This window comes from Scyliorhinus torazame, chromosome 8, assembly GCF_047496885.1.
Source record: "Scyliorhinus torazame isolate Kashiwa2021f chromosome 8, sScyTor2.1, whole genome shotgun sequence".
NCBI lineage: Eukaryota > Metazoa > Chordata > Chondrichthyes > Carcharhiniformes > Scyliorhinidae > Scyliorhinus > Scyliorhinus torazame.
Genome location: NC_092714.1, coordinates 136,514,143 through 136,537,317, shown reverse-complemented (window position 1 = coordinate 136,537,317; position 23,175 = coordinate 136,514,143). Strand labels below are relative to the sequence as shown.

The following is a 23,175-nucleotide window of genomic DNA, read 5'->3' as shown; positions in this document are numbered from 1 at the left end:
ACCGAACTTAGGTGGGTAGAGATGGTCTTTATACTGGAAGGCATTTAAAATAAAAAGCAATCAGCCATCTGGCTGTTCATTACTGTTAATTGACATTTGCTAGGAAAATTTGTGAACGATTAATGAACTGAATGTAGTCAAACCCCTTAATGTAACAAGCATAGTCTGTTAATTTGGTTGCCATGATTTTCCCTGAAATCTTGTTGAATGCCCTTTAGTTTGATTTGATTTGAGGTTTCTAAGATAAGGGGAGGCAGTGGTGTAATGGTACTGTTGCTGGGCTAGTAATGCTGTGGGGAAGTAGATTTGAATCCCACCACAGGAGATGATGGAATTTGAATTCAATAAAATATCTGGAATGAAGTCTAATGACCATGAAACCATTGCTGATTGTCGTAAACTCTATCCAAATCTCTAATATCTATAATATATACCAGAACTTGTTGGAACAAGGCATTAAAGGAAGTTAAATATAATTTAGGTAACAGGAACAGGCTTGTTGGCCCAACTGGCGCATGATGGTATTTGAAATGAAAATCGCTTATTGTCACAAGTAGGCTTCAAATGAAGTTACTGTGAAAAGTCCCTAGTCGCCACATTCCGGCGCCTGTTCGGGGAGGCTGTTACGGGAATTGAACCGTGCTGCTGGCCTGCCTTGGTCTGCTTTCAAAGCCAGCGATTTAGCCCTGTGCTAAACAGCCTCAAATGAAAATCGCTTATTGTCACAAGTAGGCTTCAATGAAGTTACTGTGAAAAGCCCCTAGTCGCCACATTCCGGCGCCTGTTCGGGGAGGCTGTTACGGGAATTGAATCGTGCTGCTGGCCTGCCTTGGTCTGCATTCAAAGCCAGCGATTTAGCCCTGTGCTAAACAGCCCCTAAGGCTGTGATTTACGGTACACATGAGCCTTCTCCCTTCTAATCTTATCATGACATCTTTTTACCCTTCTTTTCCTCATGAAATGCTCCTTTGCTAATTGTCTTAACCACTGTTTGTGGTACGAAAGAGAAAATGCTGGAAAATCTCAGCAGGTTTGGCAGCATCTGTAGGGAGAGAAAAGAGCTAACGATTCGACTCCAGTGACTCTTTGTCAAAGCTGTTTTTACCACTGTTTGTGGCAGCCAGTTCCACATTTTTTCCACTGTTTGGGTAAAGAACCTTCTCTTGAATTCCCAGTAGGATTTATTAGATTACTTACTTGCTGGAAGTGTGCTGAGGGAAGTAAAGTATCAGGGACCACAGCCAGCGCAATAGTGTATTTCTTTAGTCAGGGAATTTTAATTATTGAGAAATAAAGGGAGGAATGATGGAGAAGAGCAGTGAATTGGAGTAAAATCCAGTAGAGAAAATTATAGAGAGTGGAACAGAAAGATACGAATGTGAGGGAAAGCGGAACGGTGGCACAGTGGTTAGCACTGCTGCCTCGGGACACCGTAGACCCGGGTTCGATCCCGGCTCTGGATCACTGTCCGTGTGGAGTTTGCACATTCTCGCCCCCACAACCCAAAGATGCGCAGGGTAGGTTGATTGGCCACGCTAAATTGCACCCTTAATTGGGGGGGAAAATGAATTTTTTTTAAAGTTTCCTTCAGCCAAGGAGCAAATAGTGGCCCTCTGCAGTCATATAGGACCTCCTGGTGGACTTGAACCTTTCCCAACACATGCAGCTTTTTATTGTGTGATGATTTAGCAGTTTTGCTATTGACTAGTAATCCAGAGACCTAGACTAATAATCATGACTCTTATGAATTTGAATTCATATTAAAAAAACACAAATAAATAGAATCATAGAGTTTTACAGCACAAAAAGAGGCTGAATCTCATCACCATTTCTAGTGCAACCACATCCTTCCTATAGTGTGTTGGCCAGAACTGCACAGAGCACTCTAGCTGTGGCCTAACAAGCGTTTTATACGCTCAGTCATTACCTCCCTGCTTTTACATTCTATGTTTGGCTAATTAAGGCAAGCATCCCAAATGCCTTCTTAAACACTTTTATCTACCTGTCCTGCTGCCTCAGGGACCTATGGATATGCACCCCAAGGACCCTCTGGTCCTCCGTAAATATGGAATAATAAGCTAGTATCAATGGTGGTGACCATGAAGTTATTGGATTGTTATAAAAAGCCCAACTGGTTCACAAACCTTCCCGCATAACCCATATTTTGTGACCTACAGCAATGTGATTTAGCTCTTAACTGCCTTCTGAAATGGACTAGCAAGTCACTCAGTTAATTAAAATTATCACAAAGACTAGGTATTGACTGGATGGACTGCTCTGATTAGAGTTGGGCTTTGGTTCTGGTTTGACAGAGGCATACCCACCTCTTTGTTAAATATCCGGGAACCTGTGTGAAAGTTGAGAGAGCTTACCCACAGACTGGTCAAATGATACCTTTCAGCCAAGATCCCAGATTCCTCCTCCTCCATCCCATGAAAGGATAGACCCACCAGAGATGGCAGCACAGTTGTGGAGAGTGTCCCTGAAATCCTCAACATTGATTCTGGACCCCATTAAGCCTCATGACATTTGTCAACACACATGGCAAGTCACTTCCTGTGGCAGCTATGGAGGAGTAAGTCGCACATTTGGTGGCTCCCGCTCTGGTTGGACTTTTGGACCTTTCCCCTGTTTTTCTACTGGACTTGAATTGTAAAACGGATGTTAATGGCAATTGTTTACGGAATTCCCACTTTGGTGCATGGAGAGAAGGACTAGAAGTGTTCGTAAGGGCAGAAACAAAAAGATAGAGAAGGCTGGGGCTGTAGCTGCAACAGAAGACAGCATGCCAGAGGTTCGGACCTCTGGCTTGTCGACCCAGCCTATGGAGCAGCTGATGCAAGTAATTCCGGAAGGCTTTGCTACACAGAAACGGGACTGCTTGGACCCGATAAAAGAGTTGATTGAGCGGTTAGAGCATAGATTGGACGCCCAGGATCGGGCGGTCCAGAAGGTGGAGAAGGCGCTGGCTGAACAGGAGGAACATCAGACTGCGGTGGAGCTGGAGGTGGGGATGCTGGGGGACCGGCAAAAGAAGCTCCTGGAGAAGGTGGAGGACCTAGAAAATAAGTCCCACCGGCAGAACCTAAGAATCGTCGGGCTCCGGAGGGGTCCGAAGGAACGGACGCTGGGGCATACATCGCAGACATGTTTGTGAAGCTGCTGGGGGATGGGGCATTCTCCTGGCCCTTGGAGGTGCATAGGGCTCACAGAGCACTCGCGAGGAATCCGCAAATGGACGACCCCCCCGAGGGCAATGGTGGTGAGATTCCACAGGTTCTCGGATAAGGAGCGCATTCTACAGTGGGCCAAGCACTCACGGAGCTGTAAATGGGACAATAACATCCTGCGGGTTTACCAGGACCTGAGTGTAGAGGTGGCCAGGAGGCGAGCAGGCTTCAACCAGATCAGGTCGATCCTTTTTAAGAAAAAGGTGAAGTTTGGACTGTTATACCCAGCCCGTCTCTGAGTCACACATGAGGATCAGCACTTCTACTTCGAGTCGCCTGAGGATGCGTTGGAAGGGCTGGTGATGGATTGAGAACTTTTGAACTTGGTTGCAACATTCATGTTTTTGTTTTTTCTTCTTGTTTCTTTGTTTTTGTAAAATGTTTCTCGTTTTGCGTTTCATGGAAGATGTTTGTGATGCCGTTTGCATTGATTTGGAACCAGCGGTAGAGCTGAGTGAGTTAAGGTTTTCATTTGTACTGTTGGGGGATGGAGGTTTTGATTTTGGTGTTTTTCTGTTGGGCAATTGTGTGGGGATTGTTTGATGTTGGAGTTTGTTTGTATGAGCGGGGGAGGTGACAATAGGTGGGAGACTATCTGGCGCCGGGATGGGGGCCACCAAGCTAGCTGGGCGAGCTAGCTCTTGGAAGCGCAGTGGCGGGGGGGGGGGGGGGGGGGGGGGTGCATATGTTTGGTTTAGTAAAGGTGTTGGGTTACAGGGTGTTGTTACTATGGGGGGCGGGGAACGAATGTTCTACTGACGAGGGAGGGACTTGGGCTGAGGGACAGAGAAGAGGTTGGGGGCGGGGGCTGCCTGGGGATGGACAGTTGGAGGTGCGGAGCACGGGCTGGAGGCGGGCCTAAAAAGGGGATGGCTAATCGGTGGGGGGAGGTGGGTGGGGGGCAGGAGGGCAATGAGCCCCCCAACTAGGCTGATCACCTGGAATGTTTGAGGGTTAAATGGGCCGGTCAAAAGGGCACGTGTGTTCGCGCAGCTTCGGGGATTGAAGGTGGACGTGGTAATGTTGCAGGAGACGCACCTTAGAGTAACGGACCAGGTTAGACTGAGGAAAAGCTGGGTCAGTCCGGTCTTTCACTCGGGACTAGATTCAAAAACTAGAGGGGTCGCGATCCTGATCAATAAGCGGGTGGTGTTTGAGGCGGGTAGAATAGTCTCGGATGTGGGAGGTTGGTACATTATGGTCAGTGGGAAGCTAGAGGGGGTGCAGGTGGTATTAGTAAATGTGTATGCGCCAAATTGTGAATGATGTGGAGTTTATAAAGAGGATTCTGGGGAAGATACCGGATCTGATCATGGGAGGGGATTTCAACAGAGTTATGGACCCTGGCTTGGACCGGTCAAGCTCGAGATTGGGCAGGGTGCCAGCAATGGCAAAGGAACTAAGAGGGTTCATGGAGGTGATTGGGGGGGGGGATCCATGGAGATTTGGGTAGCCGAGGGTGAAGGAGTTCTCCTTCTATTCACACGTGCATAAAATGTATTCCCGGATTGATTTCTTTATTTTGAGCAGGGCCTTACTGGCTGGGGTGGTGGACACGGGGTACTCGGCGATTACAATCTCAGACCATGCTCCACATTGGGTTGACCTGCAAGTTAGTAAAGACAGTAACCAGTGCCCGCACTGGAGGTTGGATGTTGGACGTTTGGCAGATGAAGGGGTGTGCGAGCGGCTGAGGAAATGTATTCAGAGCTACCTGCAGGTCAATGACATGGGGGAAACTTCAGCAGCGGTGGTGTGGGAAGCACTGAAGGCGGTGATCAGGGGGGAGCTGATCTCGATCCGGGCCCATAGGGAGAAGGTGGACAGGGCAGAGACGGACTGACTGGTAAAGGAGATAGTACAGATTGATAGGAGGTATGCAGAGACCCCAAAGGCAGGGCTTTTAAGGGAACGGCGGAGGTTACAGGTTGAGTTTAGCTTACTGACCACAGGGAGGGCGGTGGAGCAGCTGAGAAAGGCAAGGGGGGTGATCTGTGAACATGGAGAGGAGGCCAGCAGAATGCTTGCACAGCAGCTTCAGAAGAGGGAGGCAGCTAGGGAGCTAGGGAAAGTAAAGGACGGAGACGGGAACCTGGTTGGTGATTCAGTCGGGTGAATAAGGCGTTTAGGGACTTCTACAGCAGGTTGTACAGGTCGGAACCCCCTACGGGGCCGGAGGGGATGAGGCACTTCTTGGAGGGGCTGAATTTCCCAAAGGTGGACGGGGAGCGGGGAGAAGGGCTGGGGGCCCCAAACGGGCTGGAAGGGATAATGGAGGGCTTGAAGGCCATGCAGGCAGGTAAGGCCCCGGGTCCGGAATGGTACCCAGTGGAGTTTTATAAAACGTTCTCGGGGATATTGGGACCGGTGTTGCTGAGGATGTTCAATGAGACAAGGGAAAGAGGAGACTTGCCCCCAACGATGTCACAGGCAACAATTTCGCTGATTCTTAAACATGACAAGAACCCGGAGCTGTGTGGGTCCTACAGGCCGATCTCCCTGTTCAATGTAGATGCCAAGTTGCTGCCCAAAATCTTGTCCTCCAGGATCGAGGATTGTGTTCCGGATGTTATTGGGGAGGACCAGGAAGGCTGTTCACTGTGATCATGATTCCCCCGGGAGGTGGAGGTAGCGATCGCAATGGATGCAGAAAAGGCTTTTGATCGGGTAGGATGGAACTATCTGTGGGAGATATGGAGATGGTTCGGATTCAAGCGGGGCTTTATTTATTTATTTTTAAAAATGTTTTTATTCTTCATTTTCACATTTTCCTTCAAAATTTACACCCCACCCACAAACAGTAAACGGTAACAAATACAAAATCAATCCCCTTAACAATACCAATGATCCCATCCTCCCACCACCCCAAACAACGGCCCACCTGTCAATATATGCATCCAATAAAACAAACCCTCCCACGGTAGCAACAAAAAAACAAAGGAGAAAAAGAAAAAGGAGTCCGGGACTGCCCATGGTCACCATTGACCGATAGAGTCCACACCCCTCCCCCCCCCCCCCCCCCCCCCCCCCCCCCCCACACTCAACGCCCTCCAACCTCTGAAGTACCATACATGATACCCAAGAGTTGTACATTTTTCTTCACTGTGCCTTCACTCTGCCGCCTCTGTGCCTTCTCCCTGCTTTTGCCGCCTCCGTGGACCCTGGGACCGGGCTTAAAGCCCCGAAAATGCCGTTCCCGAACGGGAGCCCTCCATTGTGCGGCCGCCTCCCGCCCACCGTCACCGGGAGTCCAGGCAGGGCTTTATTGACTGGGTCAGGTTACTGTATCAGGCTCCTGTGGCAAGTGTACGGACGAATAGGACAACATCGGACTATTTTAGACTGCACCGGGGGATGAGACAGGGATGCCCACTGTTGTTTGCCCTGGCTATAGAGCCGTTGGCAATTGCTCTGAGAGCCTCGAGGGGCTGGAGAGCACTGGTCCGGGGGGGGGTTGGAGCACAGGGTTTCACTCTATGCGGATGACCTGCTTCTGTATGTTTCGGAGCCAATAGAGGGAAGAAATCATGAAGACTCTAGGGGAGTTTGGCCGGTTTTCGGGGTATAAGCTTAATATGGGAAAGAGTGAGATGTTTGTGATCCAGGCGAGGGGATAGGAGAGGCGACTGGGAGAACTGCCGTTTAGGTTAATAGAGGGAAGCTTTAGGTATCTGGGCATCCAAATGGCGCGGGAATGGGACCAGCTGCATAAATTGAATGTGGCCTGGCTGGTGGACCAAATGAACGACGATTTTCGGAGATGGGACGCGCTTCCGTTGTCTCTGGCTGGGAGGGTGCAAATGGTGAAGATGATGGCCTTCCCGAGATTCCTATTTGTATTTCAGTGTCTCCCCATCTTTATTCCGCAGTCCATTTTTAAGCAGGTCAACTGAGTGATCACGGGCTTCGTCTGGGCGGGCAAGACCCCGCGAGTAAGGAAGGTAATGCTTGAGCAAAGTCGGAGAGAGGGCGGGCTGGCGCTGCTAAATTTTAGCAACTATTACTGGGTGGCTAATATAGCCATGATCAGGAAGCGGGTGGTGGGGGAGGGGTCGGTATGGGTGCGTTTGGAGGCGGCTTCATGTAAGGGCACCAGTTTGGGGGCGTTGGTAACTGCGCCTCTGCCGTTCCTGCCGACACAGTACTCCACCAGTCCAGTGGTGGTGGCGGCCCTGAGAGTTTGGGGACAGTGGAGGTGGCATGTGGGAGCAGTGGGACCATCGGTCTGGGTCCCAATCTGTGATAATCACCGGTTTGACCCGGGGAGTATGGATGGGGGGTTCCGGTTATGGCAGAGAGCGGGGATTGAGAGGATGGGAGATATGTTCATAGAGGGGAGCTTTCCAAGTATGAGGGTGTTGGAGGAAAAGTTTGTGTTGGCGAGGGGAAACAAATTCAGGTATCTGCAGGTGCGGGACTTCCTTCGTAAACAGGTGTCAACCTTCCCGCTCCTAGCGCTAAGGGAGATTCATGACAGGGTAGTTTCCAGAGGGTGGGGAGGAGAAGGGAGCGTCTCAGACATTTATATGGAGCTTATGGGGTCGGAGGAGACGCAGACCAAGGAGCTGAAGCGCAAGTGGGAGGAGAAGCTGGGAGGAGAGATAGAGGATGGTCTATGGGCAGACGCGTTGAGTAGAGTCAACACGTCAGCAACATGTGCCAGGCTCAGCCTGATACAATTTAAGGTTGTTTACCGGGCTCACATGATAGTGGCCCGGATGGAGCAGATTCTTTGGGGTGGAGGACAGGTGCGCAAAATGTGTGGGATATTAAGTAATGAGTTAAGAGACATTGCAATTAGTTGTCTCATTTATGTTAAGTATCCATTAATTGACACTGATATGTAAAGGGGATTCAGGTGGCCTCTGTCAGGTGGTGTGTTGTTAAGAGTTTTGTGCAGAGGCTGTGGAAGTGAAATAAATGGTGTTTGGTGAAAAGGAACAAGAACTTTAGACTCTTCATTTCACAGCAACTAAAACATATAACAATGGTAGCAGAGGATGTTTGCTGTTCAAATGTGAAGGTTTGAAGGACACAACTTTTCCTGATCAAACCCAGGAGTGAGTGAGAAGGAAAAAAAAAAAAAGATACATGGCTGAACCGAGGATAAAGATGGCTGGATATGACTATCCTCCCTTATTTTCTGAAAGGGAATCGTACGACCAATGGAGAAGTGCAGTAGTTATGTGGACTAAAGTAACTGCTTTGGGAAAGAGAAAACAAGGTATGGCATTGGCTCTTTCTCTACCATATGGCAGTAAAATCCAAAACAAAGTGCTTTCTGAGCTGGAATTGGAAGAGTTAGACTCAGAAGAAGGTCTGGAGACTTTATTACATTATGTGGATAAGATTTATAAGAAAGATGACTTGTTAAGTGCGTATGAAGCATGGTCAGATTTTGATAAGTTCCGGAAAATGGAGGATATCTCCATGGAAGACTATATAATGGAATTTGGCAGACTATATAAAAGGCTGCAGAAACACAATCTGGAATTTCCACAGTCTGTGTTGGCCTTTAAATTACTTGACTGTGCTAGAGTGAGCAACATGGATAGGCTCCTAGTTTTGGCAGGAGTTCAGTTTACTGATAAGGATACCTTATTCGAACAGATGACAAAAGCTTTACAAAAGTTTCTGGGGATACATTCGATTCCGATGGCTCTGATGACCCAAATAGGTCAGCCTGCAATAAGGCAGAATATGGAAGATACACTAGTAACAGGCTGGGGAAATCGTATGGCTACGAACAGGGCTCAAGACTATAGACTGAGACCGAGACAAGGAAATTATGAAGACAGAAACCCAGTTAGAACCTACAATAGGAAGATGAACCCCAGAAATGCACGGGGCATGATAAATCGATGTTTTCGATGTGACTCTCAATACCCTTATGCTTTCAACTGTCCAACTCGGCAGCACGGTAGCATAGTGGACAGCACAATTGCTTCACAGCTCCAGGGTCCCAGGTTCGATTCCTGGCTTGGGTCACTGTCTGTGCGGAGTCTGCACGTCCTCCCCGTGTGTGCGTGGGTTTCCTCCGGGTGCTCCGGTTTCCTCCCACAGTCCAAAGATGTGCAGGTTAGGTGGATTGGCCATGATAAATTGCCCTTAGTGTCCAAAATTGCCCTTAGTGTTGGGTGTGGTTACTGGGTTAAGGGGTTATGGGGATAGGGTGGAGGTATGGGCTTCGGTAGGGTGCTCTTTCCAAGAGCCGGTGCAGACTCGATGGGCCGAATGGCCTCCTTCTGCACTGTAAATTCTATGAAATAAATTCTATGAAATAAACTCGTTATGATAGTGTTTGAAGCGACACATGACACGGAAGAGTCAGAAGAGGAAAAAGATAGTGACCAGAAAGAAGGCATTGTCCTATTGACAAGCAGTTTTACACCGGTAATGAGGGTGTTGGTTGCAGAATCCTTCAACTGTGCTGTATTGGACAGTGGCTGCACATCTACTGTGTGTGGAATTGACTGGTTAAAATGTTACCTGGACTCTTTGAATGCTGAAAATCGTAACAAGGTTAAGGAATTTGAAAGTTCCACAAGTTTCAGGTTTGGGGATGATAATACTCTGAAGTCGCTGAAAAGAGTGGTGATCCCTTGCAATATTGCCGGATAGAATCATTTCATTAGCACGGATGTTGTATCAAGTGAGATACCTTTGCTTCTCAGCAGACCATCGATGAAGAAAGCACACATGAAACTGGATATGGAACAGGATAAGGCAACAGTTTTTGGAAAGACTGTGGACTTACAATTTACACAGTCGGGACACTATTGTATTCCATTATGACAAATAATTTTTCAAGTAGAGTGGTTAAGGGTGTGTTAATGGCAGTTGAAAATGGGACTTTAGCTGATAAAAAGCTTGTGGTATTAAAACTGCATAGGCAATTTGCACATCCGTCTCCTCGGAGGCTAAAAAATTTATTAAAGGATGCAGGGGTAAGGGATGATGACTATACTAAACTGATACAACAGGTTAGTGACCGCTGTGAAGTTTGTAGGAAGTACAGAAGGACACCAGCACGACCGATAGTAACCCTACCTTTGGCCAGGGATTTTAACAACATTGTGGCCATGGACCTTAAGATCTGGGATAAAGCAAATAATATATTTATTTTGCATTTTGTACATTTAGAAACCAGATTTAGTCAATCAACGATTGTACGAAGTAAAGAAAAGAGAGTAATTCTGGATCAAATCGTGGAAAAATGGATAGCAACAGGAATGGGTCTACCGGCAAAATTCCTTACGGACAATGGGGGAGAATTTGCTAATGATGAGTTTAGGGATATGTGTGAAAACATGAATATCAGAGTTATGAATACGGCTGCAGAAAGCCCATTTAGTAATGGTGTCTGTGAAAGAAATCATGCTGTCATCGATGACATGCTTCGGAAAATTTTGGCATATCAACCAAATTGCAGGCTAAATTCAGCTTTAGCATGGGCAGTACATGCAAAGAATTCATTGCAGATGGTTGGGGGCTATAGTCCTTATCAATTAGTGTTTGGTAGAAATCCTAAAATTCCGTCCATTTTGGATGAATTAGCTCTGGTTTTGCTGAGCATTTAAATGCATTACATAGCAGTAGAAAAGCTTTTTTGGAAGCAGAAGTCTCTGAAAGAATTCGCAGAGCTTTAAGACATAACGTACGGCCATCAGATGCCGTTTTTCAGCAAGGAGACATGGTATACCATAAGAGAGACAATTCTAATGAATGGAAAGGCCCAGGGAAGATCATAGGCATAGATGGCAAAACAATTATTTTGCAACATGGTAATCAAACTGTTAGGGTCCATTCATCAAGGATAATGGGTACAGATTACAAATTTTCAAATTTAGACAGAGCAGACAGACATGACGAGGAACCAGATTCATCTGGTACACATGTGTTACAGAACTATGAGGACCAATTAACTGATATAGACAGGGTTTCTGTGGAGGAACACAACACTTCTGGTGAATTAAAACAGGCCATTTTTCTGAAAGGACAACTGCCAAAAGTTGGTACAAACGTGACATACTTGCCTGAAGGGTCTAGTCAATGGAAGGATGCAACTGTTATTAGTAGAGCAGGGAAGGCCACTGGAAAGTATAAACATTGGTTGAATGTACAGCATTCAGGGGAAGGAGTCAAGACAATGGATTGGGAAAACAAAGTTCAAAAATGGAGGGCACAGAAACGCAGTGCCAGTTCAGATAGTACATCAGATAGTGAACAGGTCCGCAGGAAAAGGTCGAGAACTATTGAAAGGACATCCCACAGCAGAAGGGAAAGATCAAGCAGTAGCAGTACAGAACAAGATACCAGGCGGGAGAGGGGACGTAGTTTGTCAAGATCTCGGAACATGAGTAAGACTACGAATACTAATAGGAGTAGAAGCCCACATGCACGTGAGATTTTGGTGGCTTCAAATAAATTAGATGAAAAAGTTATTAAAGAAGTGAAACAGCAAGAATTGCATAGTTGGAGTGAATTTGGGGTATACACAGAAGTACCGGACAGGGGACACAGATGGATTTGCACGGAAAAGGTTCTTCCGGATAGAACATATAAGGAAAAGGCCAGGCTCGTGGCAAGGGGATTTGTAGAAAACTTAGAAGATCATGATTTAAGGGTAGAATAACCTACAGCAGGAAAGGTTATTTTAAAGATCTTCTTGGCTCTATTAGCCACAAAGGCATGGGAATGCAAATCTATAGATATAAAAGCTGCCTTTTTGCAGGGGCAACAGCTCCAGAGAGACATTTTTCTCCGTCCTCCTAAAGAAGCAGCTAACACAGAAGGGGTACTCTGGAAGTTGAACAAATGTGTATATGGATTAAATGATGCATCTAGAGTCTGGTATTTTTCGGTAAGGTCAGTCTTGCTAAAGTTAGGCTGTTGCCAGTTGAAAGCAGATCCTGCAATGTTTTACCGGCACTATAAAGGAAATCTTTCTGGCATTTTTATGATGCATGTCGATGATTTTTTGTGGGGTGGGACTAGTAATTTTGAAGCTATTGTAATCTGGTTTGAGGAAAGAATTCAGGGTTGGAAGTCAGGCTTCCGGTGCATTTAAATATATTGGACTGGAAATTGGACAGACTAAGTTAGGGGCAACTTTACGTCAGCAATCTTATTTGGAAAGCATCACCCCAATAGCAATTAGTCGTGGCCGAGTTTCACAAAAAGACACAATGGTTTCAAAGATAGAAAAAGTGCAACTGCAAAGTTTAATTGGGCAACTGAACTGGTTAGGTAGACAGACTGGACCGGATGTGAGTTTTGATATCTTAGAGTTGAGTACAAAAATGAATGATCCCAAAGTGGAAGACATAATAAGAGCAAATAAAGCGTTGGCCAAACTAAAAATGCAGGAGTGTGTTTTGAAGTTCCCGGTTTTAGGTGACCTTAAGCACTTTATAGTGATGCGTCCTGCGCAAATTTATGTGATGGGGTTTCAAGCGCAGGAGGTTTTATAATTTTCCTTTTGGGGAACAATGGTAAATGTTGCCCACTTGTGTGGGAAACAAAGAGTGGTAAAAAGCACTTTGGCTGCTGAGACGTTAAGCCTTGTAGAGGTGGTGAATATGGCTTTTTATATAAGTATGATATTGACAGAAATTTTGGGATTAGGGGATTTGGGTAATATACCTATTGACTGTCACATTGACAATAAATCCCTGTGGGAAAATGTGCACTCTGCAAAAAGTGTCAATGAAAAGAGGTTACAGCTAGACATCGCAAGTTTGAAGCAGATGTTGGACAGAGGGGCAATAACAAAAATGAAATGGGTCGACAGGAGCTATCAACTGTCAGACTGTTTTGCGAAAAGAGGGGCGAGTTCACAGAAACTTTTGGATATTGTTAATGAAGGGCGCTTGTTTCTGTGACTGTTTTTTTTTTCTTTCTCAACAAAAAAAAAGGGGGGGACGTCATGGGCGAAATTCTCCGTAATCGGCGCGATGTCCGCCGACCGGCGCCAAAAACAACGCAAATCAGTCCGGCATCGCGCCGCCCCAAAGGTGCGGAATCCTCCGCATCTTGACCGGCCGAGCCCTAACCTTGAGGGGCTAGGCCCGCGCCGGGCTGATTTCCGCCCCGCCAGCTGGCGGGAAAGGCCTTTGGTGCCCCGCCAGTTGGCGCGGAAATGACTTTGCCGGGTGGCGCATGTGCGGGAGCGTCAGCGGCTGCTCACGGCATCCCCGCGCATGCGCAGTGGAGGGGGTCTCTTCCGCCTCCGCCATGGTGGAGACCATGGTGAAGGCGGAAGGAAAAGAGTGCCCCCCACGGCACAGGCCCGCCCGCGGGGACCCCGGAGCCCGCCCGCGCCGCCTTGTCCCGCCGGTAAGAGAGGTGGTTTAATCCACGCCGGCAGGACAGGCATTCTAGCAGCGGGACTTCGGCCCATCCGGGCCGGAGAATCGCTGGGGTGGGGGCCTGCCAACCGGCGCGGCGCGATTCCCGCCCCCGCCGAATCTCCGGTGCCGGAGAATTCGGCAACCGGCGGAGGCGGGATTCACGCCAGCCCCCGGCGATTCTCCGACCCGGCAGGGGGTCGGAGAATCTCGCCCCATGTGTGTGTTTTTGAGTTTCTTGAAATTTTGTTTTCACCTAATTATTATTTTTCTCCAAGGAAGGGGAGACTGTTAAGTAATGGGTTAAGAGACATTGCAATTAGTTGTCTCATTTATGTTAAATATCCATTAATTGACATTGATATGTAAAGGGGCTTCAGGTGGCCTCTGTCAGGTGGTGTGTTGTTAAGTGTTTTGTGCAGAGTCTGTGGAAGTGAAATAAATGGTGTTTGGTGAAAAGGAACAAGAACTTTAGACTCTTCATTTCACAGCAACTAAAACGTCTAACATGGGAGGGCCGGCGAACCATGTTCACATGTTTTGGACATGTCCGAAGCTTAGGGGATTTTGGCAGGGGTTTGCGGATGTCATGTCCACGGTGTTAAAAACAAGGGTGGCGCTGAGTCCAGAGGTAGCGATTTTCGAGGTGTCAGAAGACCCGGGAATCCAGGAGGAGAAAGAGGCAGATGTTCTAGCCTTTGTTTCCCTGGTAGCCCGGAGACGGATACTATTAGCATGGAGGGACTCAAAGCCCCCGAAGTCGGAGACCTGGCTATCGGACATGGCTAGCTTTCTCTGTTTGGAGAAAATCATGTTCGCCTTGAGAGGGTCACTGTTAGGGTTCACCGTCCGTCGACTTAATCGTCAGCAGATGGGGGCGGGAGGGGGGCGGGGTAGTTTCGATTCGAGTAAGGGGTCAATAAGGGAGGGACCTGTACGAGAGGTAAATGGCTTTTGCATTATGTTTATGGTTTCATGTATATTGTTTATTTTGTTGTTGTTACTATCCCAAAAATACCTCAATAAAATGTTTATTAAAAAAAACACACATGGCAAGTAAACGTCTATAAATTGCCATCCATGCCATCCCTCAATTGTTGGAATTATGCTCCTCATGTTGAACATCACTTAGGAAAAGCACTGAGGGAAGTAAGCACACAGAATATACACTAGGTAGGGATAACACCAGCACTGACCAAACTTATTGAGCTTTGAAGGATGCTGCAAGACTAGATGGTTAAGTACGACAGAGAACCAAAACAAGGGGGAAACCTACTTGATCTCGTCCTTACCAGTCACTTTTTGTAGATGCAATTGTCTGTGACAGTATTGATGAGAATGGCCATCTCACAATATTTGTGGAGACAAAGTCTCACCTGCAGACTGTGCTTTGATTTGCATTGAAACATTTTTGAGTTGATTTTTAGGTGGACACTGCACAGATATTAGTATTGACTAATGCAATGCACATTCATTATCACAACTGAACAGTTCCTGAGCGAAGTTTTACTTAAAATTGGAATGTTAATATGTGACTTATTGATTGTATTTGGTGACTTTGTATTTTGTAATTTTATAGGAGTCTTGGAAAACAGAAGCAGTGCTAGTTTTGGGAGAAGCTGTCCTATTTCTTTGGGTGAAAACATTTTTGAGAGCCCAGAATTTTTGAAACAGGAAACAAATAAACAGGCAAAGGAAATGAGCCACAAAAAAGCAAATGAACAAGACAAATTGATTCAGGATAACCATCGCAAAGAACTGACCTCAACATTACAAAGGACATGTAATGGTGACAAACAACAGGATTGCTGTTATTTTTTGGATGCTACAAAAGAAGGAAACATTGGACGATTTTTTAATGTAAGTAACCAAAAACGTGCTGTTTCTAACCTAAGAGACTTAAAAAGTAAAAACTGCTCCATGATAATCTTTCTGTGCAATTATTTGAATTTTCAATGATTGCCAGAATTGGATGGTATAAATTATGGCTAATCAATAACCACTTGCATTTATGTAACAACAAGGAATAGCAAGGTCGAACAATGGTTAGCACTGTTGCTTCACAGCGGTATGAACCCGGGTTCGATTCCCAGCTTGGGTCACTATCTGTGCAGAATCTGCACGTTCTCCCCGTGTCTGCACGTTCTCCCCGTGTCTGCGTGGGATTCCTCCGCGTGCTCCAGTTTCCTCCCACAGTCAAAAGATGTGCGGATTAGGTGAATTGGTCACGCTAAATTGCCCTGTAGTGTCCAAAAGTTAGTTGGGGTTATTGGATTACGGGGATAGGGTGGCCTCCTTCTGCACTGTAAATTCAATGAACTTTAACATAATAGAATGTCCTAAGATGCTTCACATTATAAAACAAAATATGACACCAAACCACATAAGGAGATATTGGGGCAGGTGACCAACAGCTTGGTCAAAGAGGTAGGTTTTAAGGAGTGACAACTTGGTTCAAGAGGTTTTAAGGAGTGAAAGCTTGGTCAAAGAGGTTTTAAGAAGTGTCTTGAAGGAGAAAATTGAGCCAGAGCTGTAGAGAGGGTTTACCAGATCTCATGGCCCACACAGCTTTACGCACAGCTCTGCGAGTTAAGTGATTAAAATCGGGAAGGCTCAAGAGGCCGAAATCTAGACAAGTGCAGTTATCTCAGAGGATTGTAGAGCTGAATAAGACAGATACGAAAATCTGAGGCCATAAGAGGGATTTGAAATAAGGATGAAAATTTTTTAATTGAGGCCTTGCTTGAATTGGGTACCAACATACATCATCGAGCATAAAGGTGCTAGGGGAAAAGGATTTTGTGTGAGTTAGGACACGGACATTAGCAAAATCATAGAAATTAATAGACTGCAAGCTCTGGTGATGGATCCAATATATTGCTTAATTTAAATACTGCTATTTGTATGCTCATTCCAAATTCTTCTGCCCACTTTACTCTCCGAGTTTCATGTATTCCAGCATATTATGAAACTTAAAATTCTTCTCCTCTCAGCATCTGAAATTGATATATTTTGTGTTTCCAACTCCTTTCTACCACGTCTTCCTTCTTTACAAGGACCTTACAACTATGGACTCTCTGATCTATCAACACTAGTTTTTATGTCAACCTTGGTGATGATGCCCACATGATCGGCTCTTTAACTTGGTTTCTCCATTTTAAAATTCCCTCACTGATTGAATACGTGCTGCACTGCATCAGAGTATTTGGAGATTTTGGGTGGGATTCTCCGCGAACCAGCGAGGCAGGCAACTCCGGCGCGAAGGAGTGGCGTGAACCACTCTGGCGTTGGGCCGCCCCGAAGGTGCAGAATCCTCCGCACCTTCAGGTGCTAGGCCGGCGCCGGAGTGGTTTGTGCCCCGCCAGCCGGCGCGGAAGGGGCATGGTGCCACGCCAACCAGCGCCGAAGGGCCTCCACCGGCCAGCGCAAGTTGGCGCATGCGCAGGAGCGCTAGCGTATGTTGGCGTCATCCCAGCGCATGCGCAGGGGGGGGATCATCTCCGCGTCGGCCATCGCGGAGGACCACAGCAGCCGACACGGAGGAATATAGTGCCCCCACGGCACAGGCCCGCCCGCGGATCAGTGGGCCCGATTGTGGGCCAGGCCATCATGGGGGCACCTCCCAGGGCCAGATCCTCCCCGAGGACCCTGGCAGCCAGGTCCCGCCAGTAAGTACCTACTCTAATTTACGCCGGCGGGACCGGCCGAAAACAGGCGGCCACAAGGCCCATCGCGGGCCGGAGAATCACCGAGGGGGGGGGGGGCGCTGCCAGTGGCCGCCGACTGGCGCGGCGCAATTCCCGCCCCCGCCAAATCCCCGGTGCCGGAGAATTCGGCAGCCGGCGGGGGCGGGTTTCACGCCACCCTCCGGCGATTCTCCGACCCGGCGGGGGGGGTCGGAGAATCCCGCCCCTTGTATTACTATATATTTTGGAGTTAAGAAAAAAGTTTAATGCATTCTAATCTAGTACATCTTGACAAAGCTTATGGACAACCCTTTTGTGTAGCTGTCATGAAGCCTAACCACATAACCTGAGATTTTGTTCATGGAAAACCTATTTCTGAATACTTCCCAGTTTCCCCTCATTCACAACAGTGATGTACGTGTGTGGATTGGAGGGTTCAATCCATTCCCATATTTAAGTAGCACATACAGCACAGAAATGGGTCACTCAACCTTGGAGGGCTTAATTCCATATATCACTATTTAGAATGGGACCCAATTCACCCTCACCTCACTCAACAGAGCTGACTCCGCTGAGAGCATATATGTGCAAAATAGTCCCACCATCAGACACGGCCAAAGACAAAATCCTCTTCTACAGGGAAGAGGGTGGTATCAAGGGAAAGGAGGAAAAAGCCTTGCGCGAAAAATCGTGAATCTGAAAAGACTGAAACCACTCAGTTGGAATTTCTCTGCCAACTCCTTAAACTTGCAAACCTCCCCTCCACAAACAGGCCTCCAAACTGTTCCCTCCCATGTCTTAAATGTCGAGTCCAAACCTGCTGGAAGAAAAAGGTGCTTGTTGCAGATGGGGGATAAAGAAGACATGGAACAAAGCCAGTCTGCATCAACCCAACGCATTTCATAATTTCCTCTGGGCCCAATGGGGATTCCAACTCCTCACTCCACTCCTCCCTGCACTGCTCGGATGGATCAACTGTCCAAAAAATTAGTCCATGAACTATCACTCCTATCAGCCGGACGCTCCAGTCTTTTAGAGACCCTGATATAACAATTCAAAAGCTACATTATATTAATAATAATATTTGTTAGTGTCACAAGTAGGCTTATATTAACACAGGAATGAAGTTACTTTTAAAATCTCCTATTTACCACACACCAGCATCTGTTTTTTAAAGAATAATTTTTAGTAAAGGTTTTCATAAAATATCAATAACAAAATTAGAAAGAAAAAAGAACCCAACACACATCCTCAGACCCACCAGTGTAAATAACATAAACAAAAATTAAGTAACCCCCCCCCCCCCCCCCCGAGCTGCTGCTGCCATTGACCAATATCTATCGTTCTGCCAGAAAGTCTAAGAACGGTTGCCACCGCCTGAAGAACCCTTGTACCGACCCTCTCAAGGCGAATTTCACCCTCTCCAATTTAATAAACCCCGCCATATCATTGATCCAGGATTCCACGTTTGGGGGCCTCGCATCTTTCCACTGAAGAAGACTCCTTCGCCGGGCTACCAGGGACGCATAGGCCAGAATTCCGGACTCTTTTGCCTCCTGCACACCCGGCTCCTCTGCCACCCCAAATATTGCGAGCCCCCAGCCCGGCTTGACCCTGGATCCTACCACCTTCGACACCGTCCTCGCTATGCCCTACCAAAATTCCTCCAGCACTGGGCATGTCCAGAACATATGGGTGTGATTTGCTGGGCTCCCTGAGCACCTAACACACCTGTCCTCACCCCCAAAGAACCGGCTCATCCTTGTCCCGGTCATGTGTGCCCTGTGCAGCACCTTAAACTGTATGAGGCTGAGCCTCGCGCACGACGAGGACGAGTTCACCCTCCCTAGGGCATCTGCCCACGTCCCCCCCTCGATCCCCTCTCCCAACTCCTTCTCCCACTTACCTTTCAACTCCACCACCGAGGCCTCCTCCTCCTCCTGCATCACCTGAAAAGTTTCTGAGATCTCCCCCCCCCCCCCCCCGAGAGCACCCTGTTCTGTACTATGTGTGGCAGTAGCCGTGGGAATTCCACCACCTGCCATCTGGCAAACGCCCTTACCTGTAAGTACCTGAAGGTGTTCCCCGAGGGGAGCCCGTACTTCTCCTCCAGCTCACCCAAGCTCGCGAACTTCCCGTCCACAAACAGGACCCCCAACCTTCGTATCCCTGCCCTGTGCCACCCCGAAAACCCTCCACCTGTTCTTCCTGGGGCGAACCGGTGGTTCCCCCGTAATGGGGTCCACGCCGAGGCCCCAAATTCCCCCCTATGCCGCCTCAACTGCCCCCAAATTTTGAGGGCCGCCACCACCACCGGGCTTGTGGTATACCTCCTTGGAGGGAGCGGCAGCGGCGCCGTTGCCAGCGCCCCCAGACTCGTACCCACACAGGACGCCGTCTCCAGCCTCTTCCATGCAGCCCCCTCCCCCTCCATCACCCACTTGCGCACCATCGTCGCATTGGCGGCCCAGTAGTACCCACAGAGGTTGGGCAGCGCCAGCCCCCCCTATCTCTACTCCGCCCTTGGAACACCCTTCTCACCCTCGGAGTCCCTCGCGCCCACACAAACCCCATTATACTCCTGTTAACCCGCCTAAAAAAAGCCTTCGGGATAAACACGGGGGGGGGGGGGGGCACTGGAACAGGAACAAAAACCTTGGGAGCACCGTCATTTTGATTGACTGCACCCTACCCGCCAAGGACAGCGGCAACGCGTCCCACCTCTTGAACTCCTCCTCCATTTGCTCCACCAGCCTTGTAAAGATAAGCCTATGCAGGGCCCCCCAGCTCCTGGCCACCTGGACCCCCAAATATCTGAAGCTCGTCTCCGCCCTTTTTTGTGGGAGCTCGCCAATCCCCTTCTCCTGGTCCCCTAGCTGAACTATGAACAGCTCGCTCTTCCCCATATTGAGCCTGTACCCCGAAAAGTCCCCGAATTCCCTAAGGATCCTCATTACCTCTGGCATTCCTCCCACCGGGTCCGCCACATACAGCAGCAGGTCGTCCACATAAAGCGACACCCTATGCTCCTCCCCACCCCGCACCAACCCCCTCCAGTTCCTCGACTCTCTCAGTGCCATAGCCAGGGGTTCAATCGCCAGTGCGAAGAGCAGGGGGGACAGGGGAAACCCCTGTCTCGTCCCTCGGTGCAACCGAAAGGACTCGGGCCTCCTCCTATTTGTGGCCACACTCGCCATCAAGACCTCATACAACAGCCTAACCCACCTGACAAACCCCTCCCCAAACCTGAACCTCTTCAGCACCTCCCACAGGTACCCCCACTCTACCCTATCGAAGGCTTTCTCAGCATCCATCGCCACCACTATCTCCGCCTACCCCTCCCTCGCTGACATCATGATAATGTTCAAAAGCCTCCGCACATTCGCGTTCAACTGTCTCCCCTTCACAAACCCCGTCTGGTCTTCATGGATGATCTGCGGCACACAATCCTCAATCCTCGTGGCTAAGACCTTTGCCAGCACCTTGGCATCTACATTTAGCAAGCAAATCGGTCTGTAAGACCCACATTGCAGGGGATCCTTGTCCCGCTTCAGGATCAAGGAGATCAGTGCCCGGGACATCGTCGGGGGTAAAGCCCCCCCCCCACCCTCCCTTGCCTCATTAAAGGTCCTAACTAACAGCAGGCCAACAGGTCCATATATTTTTTATAGAACTCGACCGGGAAACCGTCCGGCTCCGGTGCCTTCCCCGCCTGCATGCTTCCTATCCCTTTGATCTGCTCCTCCGGCCCTATCGGGGCCCCCAGTCCCTCTTCCACCTTTGGAAACCTCAATTGGTCCAGGAAACAGCCCATCCCTCCCTCCTCCCGTGGGGGCTCGGATCGGTACAATTCCTCGTAGAAGTCTCTGAAGACCACATTGATGCCAACCCCACTCCGCACCACGCTCCCTCCCCTGTCCTTAACTCCCCCGATCTCCCTAGCTGCGTCCCGCTTCCGAAGCTGATGCGCCAGCATCCGGCTTGCCTTTTCCCCATACTCGTAGACCGCCCACTGGGCCTTCCTCCACTGCACCTCCGCCTTCCTGGTGGTCACCAGGTCGAATTCGGCCTCTCCCTCAACAATCTTTCCTCAGGCTCTTCCGCATACCTCCTGTCTACCTTCACCATCTCCCACACCAGCCTCTCCCTCTACCCCCGCTCCCTCCGCTCCTTGTGGACCCTAATGGAGATCAGCTCTCCCCTCACTACCGCCTTCAGTGCCTCCCATACCACCTCCACTCGGGGACCTCCCCGTTGTCGTTGGTCTCCAACTACCTCTCTATACTTCCTCGGACCCGCTCGCTCACCTCCTCGTCTGCCAACAGCCCCACCTCGAAGCGCCACAACGGGCGCTGGTCCCTCTCCTCCCCCATCTCCAAGTCCACCCAATGCGGGGCGTGGTCCAAAATGGCTATTGCCGAATACTCGGTATCCTCTACTCTAGCTATCAGCACCCGACACAAAATGAAAAAGTCGATTCGAGAAAAAGCCTTATGGACATGTGAGAAGAATGAAAATTCCCTAGCCCCTGGCCTTGCAAATCTCCAAGGGTCCACCCCTCCCATTTGGTCCATAAATCCCCTCAGCACTCTAGCCGCCGCCGGCTTCCTACCCATCCTAGGTCTGGAGCGATCCAGTGCCGGATCCAACACCGTGTTAAAGTCTCCCCCCATTATCAGGCCCCCCACTTCCAAGTTTGGGATCCGATCTAACATACGCCGCATAAAACCCGCATCGTCCCAGTTCGGAGCATACACATTGACCAGTACCACCCTCTCTCCCTGCAACTTACCATTATGTACCTACCGCCATTATCTGCTACAATGCTCGACGCCTCGAATGACACCTTTTTTCCCACCAAGATCGCCACCCCTCGATTTTTGGCATCTAGCCCCGAGTGAAACACCTGACCTACCCACCCTTTCCTCAGTCTTACCTGGTCTGCCACCTTCAGGTGTGTCTCCTGGAGCATATCCACATCCGCCTTGAGCCCCTTCAGGTGCGCGGGCCCGCTTAACCGGCCCATTCAGTCCCCTTACATTCCAGGTTATCAGCCGGATCAGGGGGCTACCCGCCCCCCTCCCCTCCGACTAGCCATGACTCCTCCTCGGCCAGCCACGCGCCAGCACCCCGCACCCCACACCCGGCCCGTTCCCCGCAGCGGCATACCCCTGTCTCGACCCCCCCCCCACTCGCTCCAGCTCCTCCTTGACCTTAGCAGCAGCAACTCGATTCTCTCCCCCCCCCCCCCCCCCCCCCCCCTAGGACCCATCCTAGCTGGTTTACTCCCCCCATTGCACTTGAGCTGACTCCTGCTGACCCCGGCCACTCCCGCCTCCCCTTCGACTCCTCCCATTGTGTGGCACACCCTCCTCTCCCACTCCCCATCCACAGGCTCTCCCCCTCCCCCCTCCGTTCTAAGCGCGGGAAACAATCCTCGCTTCCCCGCCCGGCTCCGCCCCTCCCCAATCTTCGGCGCGGGAAAAAAGCCCGCGCTCTCCACCTACCAGGCCCCGCCACCAACCGAAACAGTGCCCAACCTGCCCCATCCACCCTCCCCAACCCGAAAGAGAAAAACACAGAGAAAAAGAAACCCAAAACAATGCAAAGGGCCCCCCCCCCCCAAACAAAAAATAGGCATAACATATCCACCGCAGTCCCCAATCGCCCATCCCGACCCTCAGTCTGTGTCCAGTTTCTCGGCCTGAACAAAGACCCACGCCCCCTCCGTAGACTCAAAATCCTTGTAGGTAACCCACAGTCGCGCCGGCTGCAACATGCCAAACTTTACCCCCTTCCTGTGCAGCCCCGCCTTCGCTCGATTGTACCCGGCTCTCCTCTCCGCCACCTCCGCACTCCAATCCTGATATATCCGAACCTCTGCGTTCTCCCACCTGCTGCTCCTCGCCT

The 23,175-nt window shown here is 49.3% G+C and overlaps 1 protein-coding gene across 3 annotated transcripts in view; it reads left to right on the top strand.

Moving 5' to 3' along the window:
- The window catches only part of LOC140428135 (histone-lysine N-methyltransferase SETDB2-like), a 206,083-nt gene that overhangs the window by 161,642 nt on the left and 21,266 nt on the right, over nucleotides 1-23,175 (top strand). For all 3 annotated transcript variants that reach the window (XM_072514236.1, XM_072514235.1, XM_072514237.1), the window contains one exon: nucleotides 15,159-15,439. In XM_072514236.1, coding sequence (XP_072370337.1) covers nucleotides 15,159-15,439 — 281 coding nt within the window. The remainder of the gene's footprint in view (nucleotides 1-15,158; nucleotides 15,440-23,175) is intronic.